This window comes from Dipodomys spectabilis, unplaced genomic scaffold (genome assembly GCF_019054845.1).
Source record: "Dipodomys spectabilis isolate Male_0828 unplaced genomic scaffold, ASM1905484v1 ptg000140l, whole genome shotgun sequence".
Lineage (NCBI taxonomy): Eukaryota > Metazoa > Chordata > Mammalia > Rodentia > Heteromyidae > Dipodomys > Dipodomys spectabilis.
In genome coordinates this window covers 23,280,892-23,294,959 of record NW_024870817.1, presented here as the reverse complement: position 1 = coordinate 23,294,959, position 14,068 = coordinate 23,280,892, and the positions used below count along the sequence as shown (strand labels likewise).

The 14,068-nt window shown below is 34.2% G+C and overlaps 1 protein-coding gene across 1 annotated transcript in view; it reads right to left on the bottom strand.

The window, feature by feature from the left end:
* Positions 1 to 14,068, bottom strand: part of Ap3b1 (adaptor related protein complex 3 subunit beta 1) — a 226,083-nt gene that overhangs the window by 87,527 nt on the left and 124,488 nt on the right. The window contains exons 17-20 of the mRNA XM_042690763.1: positions 13,332 to 13,462; positions 7,718 to 7,826; positions 4,549 to 4,699; positions 1,403 to 1,544 (exon numbers count right to left, since the gene is read on the bottom strand). Coding sequence (XP_042546697.1) covers positions 1,403 to 1,544; positions 4,549 to 4,699; positions 7,718 to 7,826; positions 13,332 to 13,462 — 533 coding nt within the window. The remainder of the gene's footprint in view (positions 1 to 1,402; positions 1,545 to 4,548; positions 4,700 to 7,717; positions 7,827 to 13,331; positions 13,463 to 14,068) is intronic.

Here is a 14,068-nt window from a genome sequence, read left to right as displayed (position 1 = left end):
ATATGTATTTTGGTGGGTGGGTATGGAACTAGGATTTGAACTCAAGACTTGCTGCTTTCAAGGCAGGTATTCTACCACTTGAGCCATGTTATTTTTGAAGTAAAGCTTTGTCTTAAGCCTGGGCTGGCCTAGGCTGTGACTGTCCTACTTATGCTTCCCCATGCTGCTAGGGATGTCAAGTGTGAGCCAACACACTGAGCCACTGTGTCTCCCTTATACCTGGGACAACAGGTGTGTGCCATTACACCCAGCCACTGGCAGAAATGGAGTTTCAAGAACTTCTTTTTGCATGGGCTGGCCTTTGAACCACAAGTCTGTGATCTCTATCACCCCAGTATCTAGGATAGCAAGCTTGAGCCTAATGTCCCTAGCTACATACACTTTTATATAAAAAAAAAAGTTCAGTGTTACAAATGTTGTATAAATAGCACTATTATACTATAAGTTGATTGTTTAACTAAATGGCTACTGAATTTCTGATTTAAATAATATACCTTTTAAAACTTTAAAAAACATTCTATCATCCAATAACATTATTAAATGTCTAATACTTTACAAAGCATATTGGTTATTTTTTAAGCATTTAAGTTCTTTTGTTCAGCAGTATTTCTGCAACTTCCTTTCACTTTACTTTTAGCAAAAGTCTTCTTATCACAACCTAACCAAAAGTTTTAGTGGCCACAAGATGAACTCAAAATCAATCCTAAATTTTTCTGTAGAGCTGAGTTATAAAGGAAAGGTTTATTTAGGGTTTTAAAAAAAAAATCACACAAGAAGGTGGCTCAGTGGTAGAGTGCTTGCCTTGCATGCATGAGGCCCTGGGCTTGATTCCTTAGTACCACATAAGCAGAAAAAGCCGGAAGTGGTGCTATGGCTCAAGTGGCAGAGTGCTAGCCTTGAGCTGAAGAGCTGAGGGACAGTGTCCAGGCCCAAAGTTCAGAATCACAACCAACAACAACAACAACAACAAAAAAAAAAAATCAAAGGAATGGGAAAATAATGGTGACATTTTTTAGTCTACTTGTTAGTAACTTAAATGTTAGTAAACAAATGTTAACTTTTGTTTTAGTTTCTTGGTTTTCAACAAAACATTAAATTTTCGATAATATGTATGCTTAATTGTAAAAGGTACACCTATTTACCTTTGATTATAATAAATGTGCCATCTCGGGCTGGGAAGGTGGCTCAGTGGTAGAGTGTTTGCCTTGCATGCATGAGGCCCTGGGTTCGATTCCTCAGCACCACATAAGCAGAAAAAAAAGCCGGAATGGCGCTGTGGCTCAAGTGGTAGAGAGTTAACCTTGAGCTGAAGAGCTGAGGGACAGTACCCAGGCCCAGAGTTCAGGCCCACGACTGGACCCAAAAAATAAATAAATAAATAAATAAATGTGCCATCTCTTACCTTAGTGACTTTTCTGGAGTCAGAGTCACTTTCAGATTCTGATTCTGATTCAGAATCTGAGCTTTCTTCTAAACTAGATTCAGCATCAGAAGAATCTGAAGTTTTAGGTGTCTCATTTTGCTTCTCGCCATCCTCTAAATCACTATGCATAAAAATAAATTTTGAAATAAGAACTATAAATCTTTTATGCAGACAATACAATAGTTTTGAAATTCTTGAACATCTAATGTAATAATTATACAGGAATTCATTGTAAACAGAATCATTTCAAATACAAAAAGTTATATGATACCACTAATTAACATAATTTCCAACAATACAGAAAATAATATAAAATGTTTGATCTACTAGATGTTGTGTTAACATTAGCATCCACAACAGTATGCTTTTACAATGTTGTTTCTATATACAAACTGTTTCTTGATAAATATTTGTATGTTTACTTTCGCTAAAACCAACTGTATTTGTAGACTTTTTCTGTCCATAAAAATTATTTATACAAGGTCCCACATGTGACTTGAATTATATTATATTAAAACACCAATTCATTCAGAGAATCAATTTTTTATTTAATTAGCTGGCCTGAAACTTACATTCTTCTTGCCTCTGCCTTATGAGTGCTGAGATTATATGTTATGGTCTAAAAACCTCAGCTATAAGAGGATTCTTCTAATGTATTAAATCTTACTAAAAATGTAAGATAGTTAAATAATTTTTTTAATCACACCTAAGTGCTTAACACATTTGTTCATTATTTCAACTAATATTTATTAAGTAAAAATACTAGCACTACATTATGTACTCAGGCTCACAAAGGCTAGTCTAATATAGGTATCATTGTATGTCTGCCCAGAATGTCTGTAGTCCATTGGAAGATGAAGAAAAGTATGGTGGCAGTGACAATACAGTGTAAGTAATAAGTAAGAAAGTATGGTGTGTCTATCATGAGAACACTTAAAGGAGGATACCTAAATAAACTTAAGGTGAACTGGGGAGTTCTACAAAAAGAGAAGTAACATATGAGATGGTCAACCAAATTATCTTAGGGACATGATATACTTTGAAGTGCTTTATATTCTCCTCCCCCCAAAAATTGAAAATCTAGTTCTAGAGTTCTTTCTCTATCTCCCCACCACCCCCCTCTCTTACTTCGTGAGCATGTGTTTAAGAATCTACCTTGGAGAAGCAATGCTAGGCATTTCATGCCAATCATACCAATTATCTAATTTAGGTGCTCTCTTCCTAGGTGCATTATTATCCTGATTACAATAATGAGACTGATACTTAAGAAGGTTAAATAATTTGCTTAAGAACACAGAGATAGGAGGAAAAAAAGTAGAATCTGAACTCACATCTAAGTCTGAAGTCTGCTTTTCTCCCCATACCATACTATTTTCCTTCATGTGAAAATACTTGGACATATAAAATTCAAATTTAGCCATGAATAGTGAACAATTACTAAAGATATGTTACTGTTATTAAGAGCTTTAAATATTATACTGGCAATGTTAAGAAACAGGAAGAAATGTTAAGAGACAGGCAGAAAGATACAATAGGGAGAGAGAGTGGTAAGGCAAGGGAAGAATCGATATTTCTCAGAATTGATTTTTGTGGAGGAAATATGATTGCTGTTTATTAAAAATGGAGCCATGGCAACATCTCAGAGAACATGTAATTATATTTGAAGACTAAAAAAAAAATGTTGCTTTTTTCCCCAGTTGCAAAGACTGGCAAATTTATTATTCTCAATTCACTGTTTAAAGCATGTACTTACAAATATATGGGTTTAGAATGTACTTGCAGTTTTCTTTGGTATAACAAATAATTGTTTTTAATTAAAATGTGTGAAGATAAAAGTGCATTTTTTGAAGAAAAATATAAAGTAGCTAATATGTGCTTATAAATTTCTAACATAAATGACTTCTGCTGTTTGCAAAGTTATTTAATGTATTGATAAAAAAAATTTTCCTTTCTAGAACCAGGATACTTTTATAAATCACATCTTGGTACTCTGATGTTAAGCTAGTATACAATTTTCCTCTTAAAGAAGCCTATTACAAACCAACTAGCTCCTTTGCTGCAACAAGTCAATGAGTCTATATTTAGCTTCAAGCATTTAAGATAAGATTTTTAAATGTAAAAGTGTTATTTTATTATATATCACTCAATTTTGATGGTAATTATTGTTTACCTTACTGCTTAGAGTTTCAGATGTTAATCTAATGAAAAGAATTTACTGGTAACTAGGTTTTTAACTTTGCAATGATGAAAAGCCTGTATTAATTTAACCTACAGATTTCATTTGTTCTGAACAGGAAAAACAATATAAATCACTTTTAAAATCATTAAATCCTGACTTAAATTAATAAAGTCATAATTAGGGCATTATGCTGTGTTTGTTATGGAAGTGGCAGGGCGAGCTGCTTTAATTACTGTCTGTAATAAAAGGAGCAGAGAGCGTACTGCGCCCCAATCAGTGCTGTCAGCCACGACTGAGCCCAAGCTGCAAGCTCATCAAGTGAGCGGGCAGCAGACTGCAGGGAAAGGGCCATCATGCTGGCAGAGGCCACTTGCTGACAGCAATGGGGGAAAACAGAGCCACACAATCCAAGGTATTAGCCCCAATCACTCAAAATTTTAATGACACTTTAATGCAGGATAATGTTGTTGATAATGGGTGATCCTAGAAAGAGCTAATACTTAACTATCTTATGACCGTCTTCCTTCACAGCCTTTGGCACTTAATATTTGGATCATAATCTTTTAATGTAACATTATTTAGAAAAATCAATTGTCTTAGTTACATAATGGCAAAGTGTTAAGGGATTTAATTTTAGCCTTCAGCAAAATTGCTACAAAAGGTAATTAAGTGTTTCATACCTACTGCTTGATCACTTAGCTCAAGACTTCCAAGGTTATACCCATTTTCAAAATGTAACTCTAAGATTTGTTCAAGTTCAAAATGAAATCTAGGCATTGTAAGTCACAATGTGAATTACTAGCACTTTAAATTAATTTTTAAAATATTTAATGTATACTTGGGAGAAAATACGTGCAGTAGTTACTTTCTCACTCTGAGTTGAAGGGAAAATTTAACTAGGGAAAGTGCTATGAAACATTTTTTGAAGGCTATTATTATACAATACCTTTTTCTTTTGGCTTTGGAGTTCCTCTTGGCTGTTATTTCATTTTCTGCTTCTGATTCACTTGCATTCTCACTCTCCTCACTGAAGGTGTCCTCACTGCTGTCTTCATTGCTGTCTCCTTCCTCTTCACTGTCACTTCCAGATTCACTCTCTTTGAAAAACAAACAGAAAAACCCACATGTTCTTTGACTTGAAGCCACCTAATTATACATAAGGACAAGTCCACTTGCAACTGGTAATGTTCATCATGAAGGAAACCAGATATTTTGTTTCAGATGGACCTCTCTTGTTCAACACTATTTTTGCACCTTTTGTTTCTAGACCTATGGGTTCCTGTGGCAGAATGAGCTTGAGACTGAATTTTGAGAGACTCCAATTGATAGAAGATGCTTTGATGGTGGGTAGGGAAAAACAAAGCCAAGATGAATCAAGTAAACCAAATTTAAGGGACTCTCACTCTTCAAGCCTGTAAATAGTTATCACATTCTTTTTTTTTCAATCTATCTTTCTCTCTTCCTTTCTTAGAATGAAAATAGTATAAAGATAAATAATTGTGAATCTAATTCCAACTGGAGATTTTTACTTAGAGAAAAATAAACAACAGTTAGATCTTATTTGAAACAAATTTTGAAAGGGAAAATGAGACACTCAAAAATTCAAAAACAAGCAAAATTACTAAATAAGACATTTTATTTAATAAAGAAGTTTTTCATTGATGATAAATCTACGTTAAGGAACTATATACTTAAATGTATAAATTATGGTATACTAGGACTCTTGATGAAGTAATACATTAAGTATGTGTAATTTCAGATGAAGTATATTATTATTTAAAATGATTATAACTGCAGAATTATATTCTATATTAAAGAACAAACTTTGCTCTTGCCTATGATCTATGTAATGGCACACCCTTTATGAAGAAACTTAGCCTGTAATGAAACAGTATTCTAATAGGTATGTAAGACTTATTTTAGAGATTAAATTCTGTACCATAGTAGAAAGCTATGACTAATGATGTTAGTTTTTCAGAGTAGCTTGTAGTGGGGAAAGAAGGGGTTCTCATGTGACAATGCTGAAATTCAAATCTTGGCTCTACCACATACTAGATGAAAGACCGAGTAAATTGTTTAACCTATGACTCTCAGTTTCCTTTACAGCAGGTGGCAACATTATTATTACTTGACAGGACTGTCATAAAGATTAAACAATTTGAAATTTGTGATGGTGATTATAACAGAACTGCTACCAGAGAAGACACTCACCATCATTACTTCGCAGAAAGAATAAATTCCATTTTACCCAAACTGATAAATGAAGAGAGTTGGAGCCAGGTGCTGGTGGCGCATGCCTGTAATTCTAGCTACTCAAGAGGCTGAGATCTGAAGATGGAGGATTAAAGCCAACCTGGGCAGAAAAGTCTCCCTGAGACTCTCATCTCTAACTCATCACCCCAAAACTGGAAGTAGAGCTTTGGCTCAAAATGGTAAAGCACTAGATTTGAACGAAAGAGCTCAGGGACAGGACCCAGGCCCTGAGAGTCCCAGCTTCATGACTGACAAAAAGAGTTGAAATTTGTTAGGATATCAGTTATATCATGTATATAGTAAGTTGGGCAACCAGCGCATGTTAGAAATAATGAAGAGAAATTACGAATCTAAGTATTTTACATGTTATTTACTACATATGAGATCAACATGAGTTTGGATCCAGCTCACTTAAGGAAGTGTTATTTAAATTTACTAGTTAGTGAGAGTCTTCAGGAAATTTCTTTGTTCTCAAAAAGATATGGTTTTTTTTTTTTGGGGGGGGGGGGGCGTTCGGTTGTGGGGCCTGAACTCTGGGCCTGGGCTCTATCCCTCAGCTTTTCAGCTCAAGGCTAGTGTTCTACCACTTGAGCCACAGTGCCACTTCCGGCTTTTTTCTTTTTGCTTATGTGGTGCTGAGGAATCGAACCCAGGGCCTCATGCATGCAAGGCAAGCACTCTACCACTGAGCCACCTTCCCAACCCCTCAAAAAGATATGTTCACTGGATAATTTGTAAGAGAAAAGTTATTTTTTCCTCTGAAAGCTATAATGAACCACATGACTACCTATATGAACTGTAATAAATCCATAAAAATTCAACATTAATGAACTATTTCATATTCAAATTGGAAAAGGTTTATTTAGGAATAGATTTATTTTTATGTAGTATAAAACACTTATTTAATCTGGCACTGGTGGCTCATGCCTGTAATCCTAGCTACTCATGAGGCTGAGAGCTGAGGATCATGGTTCAAAGCCAACCCAGGCAGCAAAGTTCATGAGAATTTTTTTTTTTTTTGGTCAGTCTTGGGGCTTGAACTCTGGGGCCATGAGAATCTTATCTCCAATTAACCTCCAGTAAACTGGAAATAGAGCAGTGACTCAAGTAGTAGAGCACTAGCCTTGAGCAGAAAAGCTCAGAGACAATGCCCAGGCCATGAGTTCAAGCACTATAACCAACAAAACAAAGCAAAACAAACAAAAACAAGTATAGAAATATATCTCTCACTGGTCTACCTCATTCCCTAAATTCTATACTTTTTAATGTCAACTTTTTAATGTCAACTGGTATTTTTTCCAGTTTCAATTTATTATATAGTTTATTATATAATGTGCCACAGTTAATTTATAGATTCTGAAAACAAAGATTTTTACAAGGAAAATGGGAAAAAATGAATGACTTTAGAGTCAGACAACAGAAAACCAACTAATAATAAGGGGTCTTGGTTATCCAAGAAATAAAAGGCTTATGGAAAGTTGAGTATAATTTGGTTTTTAATCAGATGTGCTTCCAAGGCTAACTCTGAATATAAAACTGTTAGAAAGTGACTCCAATAAATTGACAAATCACACAGAAAATTTTGGTAATGAACAAATTTTAAGAAGACCTACCTCTACTCCTTCAACTGTAAGATAAAAAGATAGGTACCTTACTTAATTAGCAAAGGACTTTTAAATTCTTCCTATTAAGCATTCTTTCAATTGCATATGGCTGCCCTCAACCTTTTTAGCTCTGAAAAGAGAATTCTGAGAAGTTCTAAATTTAGTTTAGAATGGTTGAGAATAAATGGATGAGAAGAAAGAGTTTCCATGTAATCTACAGTGTGAATTATTTATATATATAAATATATAAAAACCCACCACTGTCACTGCTGCTATCAGCGGAGTCCTGTTCTTCTTCAGATTCAGAATAAAATTTTTTAGCAGGACTTTCTTTCTTTGCTTTTCCTGATGGAATCCATTCTTTTGCCTGTATATATATATAAACAAAGAAAGTAAATGTAAGTAGTTCTCATTAAAGGATTCAGACTTCTGGCAAATGCAATCATTGAGAATATACTACAAACTCCTAAGCAAGGTCATGGCCTCAACAGAGAAGTCCTGGCAATAAGGTCAATTTATTCCAAACAGAACACAAATTCTCATTCAGCACTCTTTATGCTAACCCCACCTTCCATTAAAAATTTAAAATAACGTCATAGAGCCTATAATAATTGAGAGCAATTAGAGATAGATATAGTAATAACAACAAGAAATCCAAGCTTAGTAATAAAGAGAGAAAAAAGAAAAAAAAAATTAATGTTGGCAATAAATCACCCTAACCACTCAACATCTTAAACCTTGACTTTTCTCTCTTTCATCCCAAACATCAAGTAACTTTTCTGCCCTGGATTGGCCAACTCTCTCCTGGATTATATGACAGTCTCTTAGCTCTATTTCCAATCTGTCCCCAATCAAAGTTTGTTGAATACAGTTATCAGGATGAATCCATCAAAATCTGACAGATTACGGTCCTCCTTGGTTTGAAACCTTGTAATGGTTCCCGATTTGATGCAGAGAAGTCTAAGTCTAAGTGCATGACCTGATAAGACCATCCCTTACACTTACGCTGACCAACCTCTACCACTCTTCTTGCGTACTCGACTCCAGTTAGTCCTCACAGTTTCCACCAAAACCCCAGGTCTACTTTACTTGAAAGATTTGCCTCTTTACTTGAAATCTATTCCCTCTCCAATACAACCTCCACTTTGATCAACAGCACTTAATATATTCTTTCCAAAATACTATACAGTTTTTTTGTTTGTTTGTTTTTGTACTAGAGTTTGCATGTAGGACATTTCACTTGCTAGGCAGGTGTTCTACCAACTGAATTTGTCCCTAGTACTTTCTGTTTTACTTTTTGAATAGGGTCATGTTTTTCCCTCAGTTGGCCTGGACCATGATCCTTACATTTATACTTCCCCCAGACCTGGATGAGAGAAACACACTACTCCCAGCTCAGTAGTTGAGATGGGAATCTCACTAACTTTCTGACTACAAGCTGGCTTTGAAACAATCCTGTTCTCCTCTCAGTAGATAGTATTACAAGTGTGAGCCACTATGCTCAGCTATTTAATTTCTAATTGCTGGTTATTCAACAATTAGAATGAGCTTCAGGAGAATAGGGATTTTTAATATTTTTAATATTTTATATATTTACATATATGTCTGTCACAATAAATATTTATTACTTTTTTTTGTTGGTCGAGGGGCCTGAACTAGGGGCCTGGGTGCTGTCCCTCAGCTCTTCAGCTTAAAGCTAGTACTCTACCACTTAAGCCACAGCACTACTTCCAGCTTTTTTTTTCTGCTTATGTGGTGCTGAGGAATTGAACCTAGGGCTGATTCTTGCATGTGAGGCAAGCACTGTACCACTGAGCCACCTACCCAGCCCTTATTACTGCTTTAAAGATTCCAATTTTACATTAAGATAGCTTTGTTTAGATTTAAGAAAAAGATGGACTTTTGTATTCCCTAAATATAGTAGCAATACTGTTTACTAATATTAGCCTCTGGAGAGTTTAATACATGTAAGGAAATTTAATATAAGAAAACTGTGACCTTGACTCATGATGAAAAATTATTTTCATGTATCTTTAAAGAAAAATGCAAGAAAACTGTAGTGGCTCACGCCTGTAATCTTAGCTACTCAGGAGGCTGAGATTTGAGGATCATGGTTCAAAGCCAGCAGCCTCATCAGGAAAATCCATAAGACTCTCACCTCTAATAAACTATTCAGACATGACACTGTGGTTTGAGTGGTAGAGCACTAGACTTGAGCAAAAAAGCTCAGTGAAAGCTGGGTGTCAGTGGCTTACACCTGTAATCCTAGCTACTGAGGAGGCTGAGATCTGAGGATTACAGTTTAAAGCCAGCCCGGGCAGGAAAGTCCTTGAGACTCTTACCTCCAATAAACCACTAGAAAACCAGAAGTGACACTGTGGCTCAAGCGGTAGAGCACTTGCCTTGAGCTGAAGAGCACAGGGATAGTGTCCAAGCACAGAGTTCAAGCCCCACGACAGACAAAAAAAAAAAAAAAAGCTCAGGGACAGAGCCTAGATCCTGAGTTCAAGCATCAGCAACCTCCCTCCCCCCATCCCCTTCAAAAAAAGGTTAAACTGGCTAATACTCATTTATTATATTTTCAATTGACTTTCTGCAGAATATAAGCCTCTTCTAGGGTACATATTTTACTGTAAAGAAATATATGTAGCTTGACACAGGTTCTTATCCAAAAATGGGTCTCAACACAGGGTGTACATTTGAGTTTTTAAAACACTAATATAAATAATGAAAATATTAATTCTAACCTCCCAAGATCCTAATTTATTAGAGGCATAGGTTTCAAGATCTCTATGTGATTATAAAGTGCAGCTACAATTGGAAACTACTGATCTAAAAGGCTTAAGGAATGTAGCTCCAAGAGATAAGCTTCAGTAGCCTTGAAAATTACTATCTGGACATAGGAAACTGTAGAAATTATTTGAATATATTTTAATAAGATCAATATTCCTGCTTTTTATATATATTTATGCCTCCAATTTGATTAAAAATAGTATACATAAAGGGTCCTATAAACAAAGGATCCATATATTTAATGAGTAACACAGTTTTCTTAAATCTATACAAACTATGCAGACAGTCTATTAAATTCAGTAAAACTAAATCAATAGAAAAATGGGCTCTCATGCTCATTTCTTGGAATGACCAAAGAATCTATATTCATGGAGCCTCAGTTTTTTTTTTGTTATTGTTGTTACTGTTAGTCGTGGGGCTTGAACTCAGAGCCTGGGTGTTATCCCTGAGCATTTTGCTCAAGATTAGCACTTTTACCACTTAAGCCACAGCTCCATATCCAGAACCAGGTTTTAAAGACTAACCACAAAAATATTTTAATTTTTGTTGTGGTATGATATCTATAACAGTCAAAACAAAAGGAATAGAAAAAAAATCTTAGAAGAAACAGAGGCACTAATCAGAAATTTCCAGTAAAAGATAAAATATTAGCTATTCTATGTTTATAAAGCAAAATAGCTTTAATATACAAATGATAGTCTATAAGTGAAGAAAACATTTTCTGGAACTAAACAAAAACTATACCTAAATGACCTTCCAAACTTAGTACCATAACATAAATTTATGTTGTATCTAATATTCTAGAAATGATAGTGTGTAATTCAAAGTGACTTCTAGTGCCAATCTGACTAGCTCCTTGTTGTTTTGATCAAAATAACAGATTACTTAAGCTTAACCCACTTTTTCTACAAAGTTATATTTCACAGTAATGACATTTTGACCCTATAATATCACTTTACAGTACACCTACAATAGCACAGTGTATTATGTTAATAAAAATCATTGGTGTGATTTTTGGAGGTGGTTGAGATAGTAAGAGGCAGGAAAGATGATCTGACCATTACTTGATACACTGTTACAGATGCATTTGAAAATAGAACTAGCTATATTATGTTTATATTCAATTCTATCCCTCATAATATAATTTTAAGCCAATATGTCTCAGAGAGCAATAGATTGAAGCTATTTTCTACATGGCATCAATGGACAGTGTCAGTTCTTTACAATCTGGCTCCATCAGTTATAATTATTATCCATATAGTTATCAATTATTAAGTTCAAAAATAAGATAGTTAACACATGCAAACGAAGAAGCCAGCTATCAGGCAATATAAGGATACTGCTGAGACCAAATGAAAGTATGACACACTGCTATCAATTTGTGAAAAGATAAGTCCTTTTTGGCGTGTGTGTGTGTGTGGGGGGGGGGGGTGGAGTGGAAGCAGTGGTAAGGCAATAGGAAAGTGAGTAGAGGATAGATGTGGTGGGAGGATAAAAGTATGGTCCTGTTTGAACCAAGACATGATGTGCCCAATCATGAAAAAGGACAGAACCATAAACAACAAATAGACATAATTATTAGGAGAGAATATATCCGCAGAAAGAAATATATCAAAGAACACTTTATGTTCTAGTACTTGATTGAAAATTGCACAAATAAGGTATTTGTGTTCAAGTGTACTTAGAGTTGAATGAAAAAATAAAATAAAAAACCTCAGTTGTAAAAGGAAATAGACATGCAATTCTCTTTTCTCTTATCTATCCCTAATCAGCAATAGTTTGTTACAATATGAAAATTATGTACAAAGTATAAACCAGATCTACAAGCTCAAGCTTCCTCTTTTCATATTACATAATCAAAGCAGTTTAAAAAACCCATATATTTAAGATATCCTAGGCTAGAATCCTGTTCCTTTCACTTACCAGATATGTGAACCTAAGCAATTTACTTAGATTCTCTAAGTCTTGCTTTCTTTATCTACAAAGTTGAAATAACAACTACCTCTTATGATGAATCTGAGTTTTAGACAATATAATGTTTGTCAAATATCAGCACTTACTGCTAGGGTTTGCTCAAAGGCATAATTATTAAGTACTGATTGCTTCTGGTCATGACATAAAGCTAGAATGTTTTAGTAGTTATGAGAAAATTATTTCTGAGAGGAATCAAATTACATGGTTATGTTTATTGCAGAAATTATGTTTAAAATAATAAAAGTTCTCTTCTGCTGCAGATGGAAAAGTTAAGAGCAAAGCTAACTAACTTACTAACAGGAATTAGTGTTAAAGAATTCTGGTTGTCTGAATTGTTGTTCAATGTGTATTTTTCTATCAGAAAACATCCAGAGTATAATTCTTAATTGCTTATTTAATATTAATTCTACTTTTAAAAGTACTGGATTATTCACATAAATAAATGGCGATAGAATTGAAAGGTCCATTTTCTTTGTTATAGAAAAAGAAACCTGTTAATATTAATCATTTTAATATGTCTGATTTTTTAAAGAAAAAGATATAGAAAAAGAATATCTAAACAGCAGGATTTTTTTTTTGTTTTTTAATATGAACATATCATTCATTTTAAATGTGACCCCAACAAAGGACATTTTCAGCACACAATGTTCCCTATTTATAGTTAGGCTTTACTTAAAGCACTATATCAGAAAATCAAGAGTACTCTGTATAGTTTTCTGGAAGAGAATAGCAAAAATTATTTATAAAAGCACTGACAGGAAGCTTACGAATCTCTAACAAAGTAGAAAAAGCTCAATCCATTGAAACTAAGTACCTTAGAAATTGAATCTACACAGCTACAAATGCAATCGCACAAATGTGGGTGGCACTGATGCAGAGAATTCAATTCTCTGTTTCCTTGAAGAAAAGGAACAGAACATGTACATTGACATAGGAATACTATACTGTTTAGTTCCTGTGAAGAAGAGGTATATCCAACACATTACATTTAGAAATACTAGAACAACTGTCAATTTTCAATCCTCCCAAAAAGCTTTATGTAAAATAAGTTACCATAGAATCTCCCAATGCTTGAACAAAATTAATTTCAGAAAGGTCAACTTACCAACTCTATTACTTCTACATTTCGAACTGACGGGTCAGGCGCCACCTCTGGCCAATTAGATAATTCCAGGTACCCAGAAGCCTTAATGTTGAGAGTATGAGATAGGGTGCCAAGCTGGAAATGATCCCTATCTATTAAAGGTAGAGGAAAATATAAAATAAACAATATGAGCTGCATATAACAGAGAACAATCCTAATCAGAGCTCAAGGTAATTGGCATATTACTTCAAATGTCAAGGAATAAATATAAACTAGGAAGCTCTTCATAGGTCAAAAAACTGATTTCAGCCCATAGATTACAATAATCTGTCCCATAATGGTCAATAAAAAAACTAATCAGTCAGTGTGTTTAGAGGTGTTGCTCTGAAATGTAGCTTCTCTAAAAATTACTTTACTGTGAATATTAAGAATGACAGCACCGTTAAACAATCCATATACATGTCTTAGCACAAACACACCCAGAATTTTAATAGTTTTTCTACAAAACTCAAATGCTTTTTTATCACTTTACAGCAATTAAATAAGAAACAATATGAAAACCAAGGTATCTGATCATTTGACTCCAACTGTAATGACTACTTATTAAACTGATAAAATATTTAATTAACCATTTTTAGAAAGCTGAGGAAAATAACACTCTCTCTTCTTGAAAAATGAATTTAAATATAAAAAGATTTTTTAATCAAATAATTCTTATTAGAAATTTTGAGATTAGTGTACACAGATGTTTAATAAAA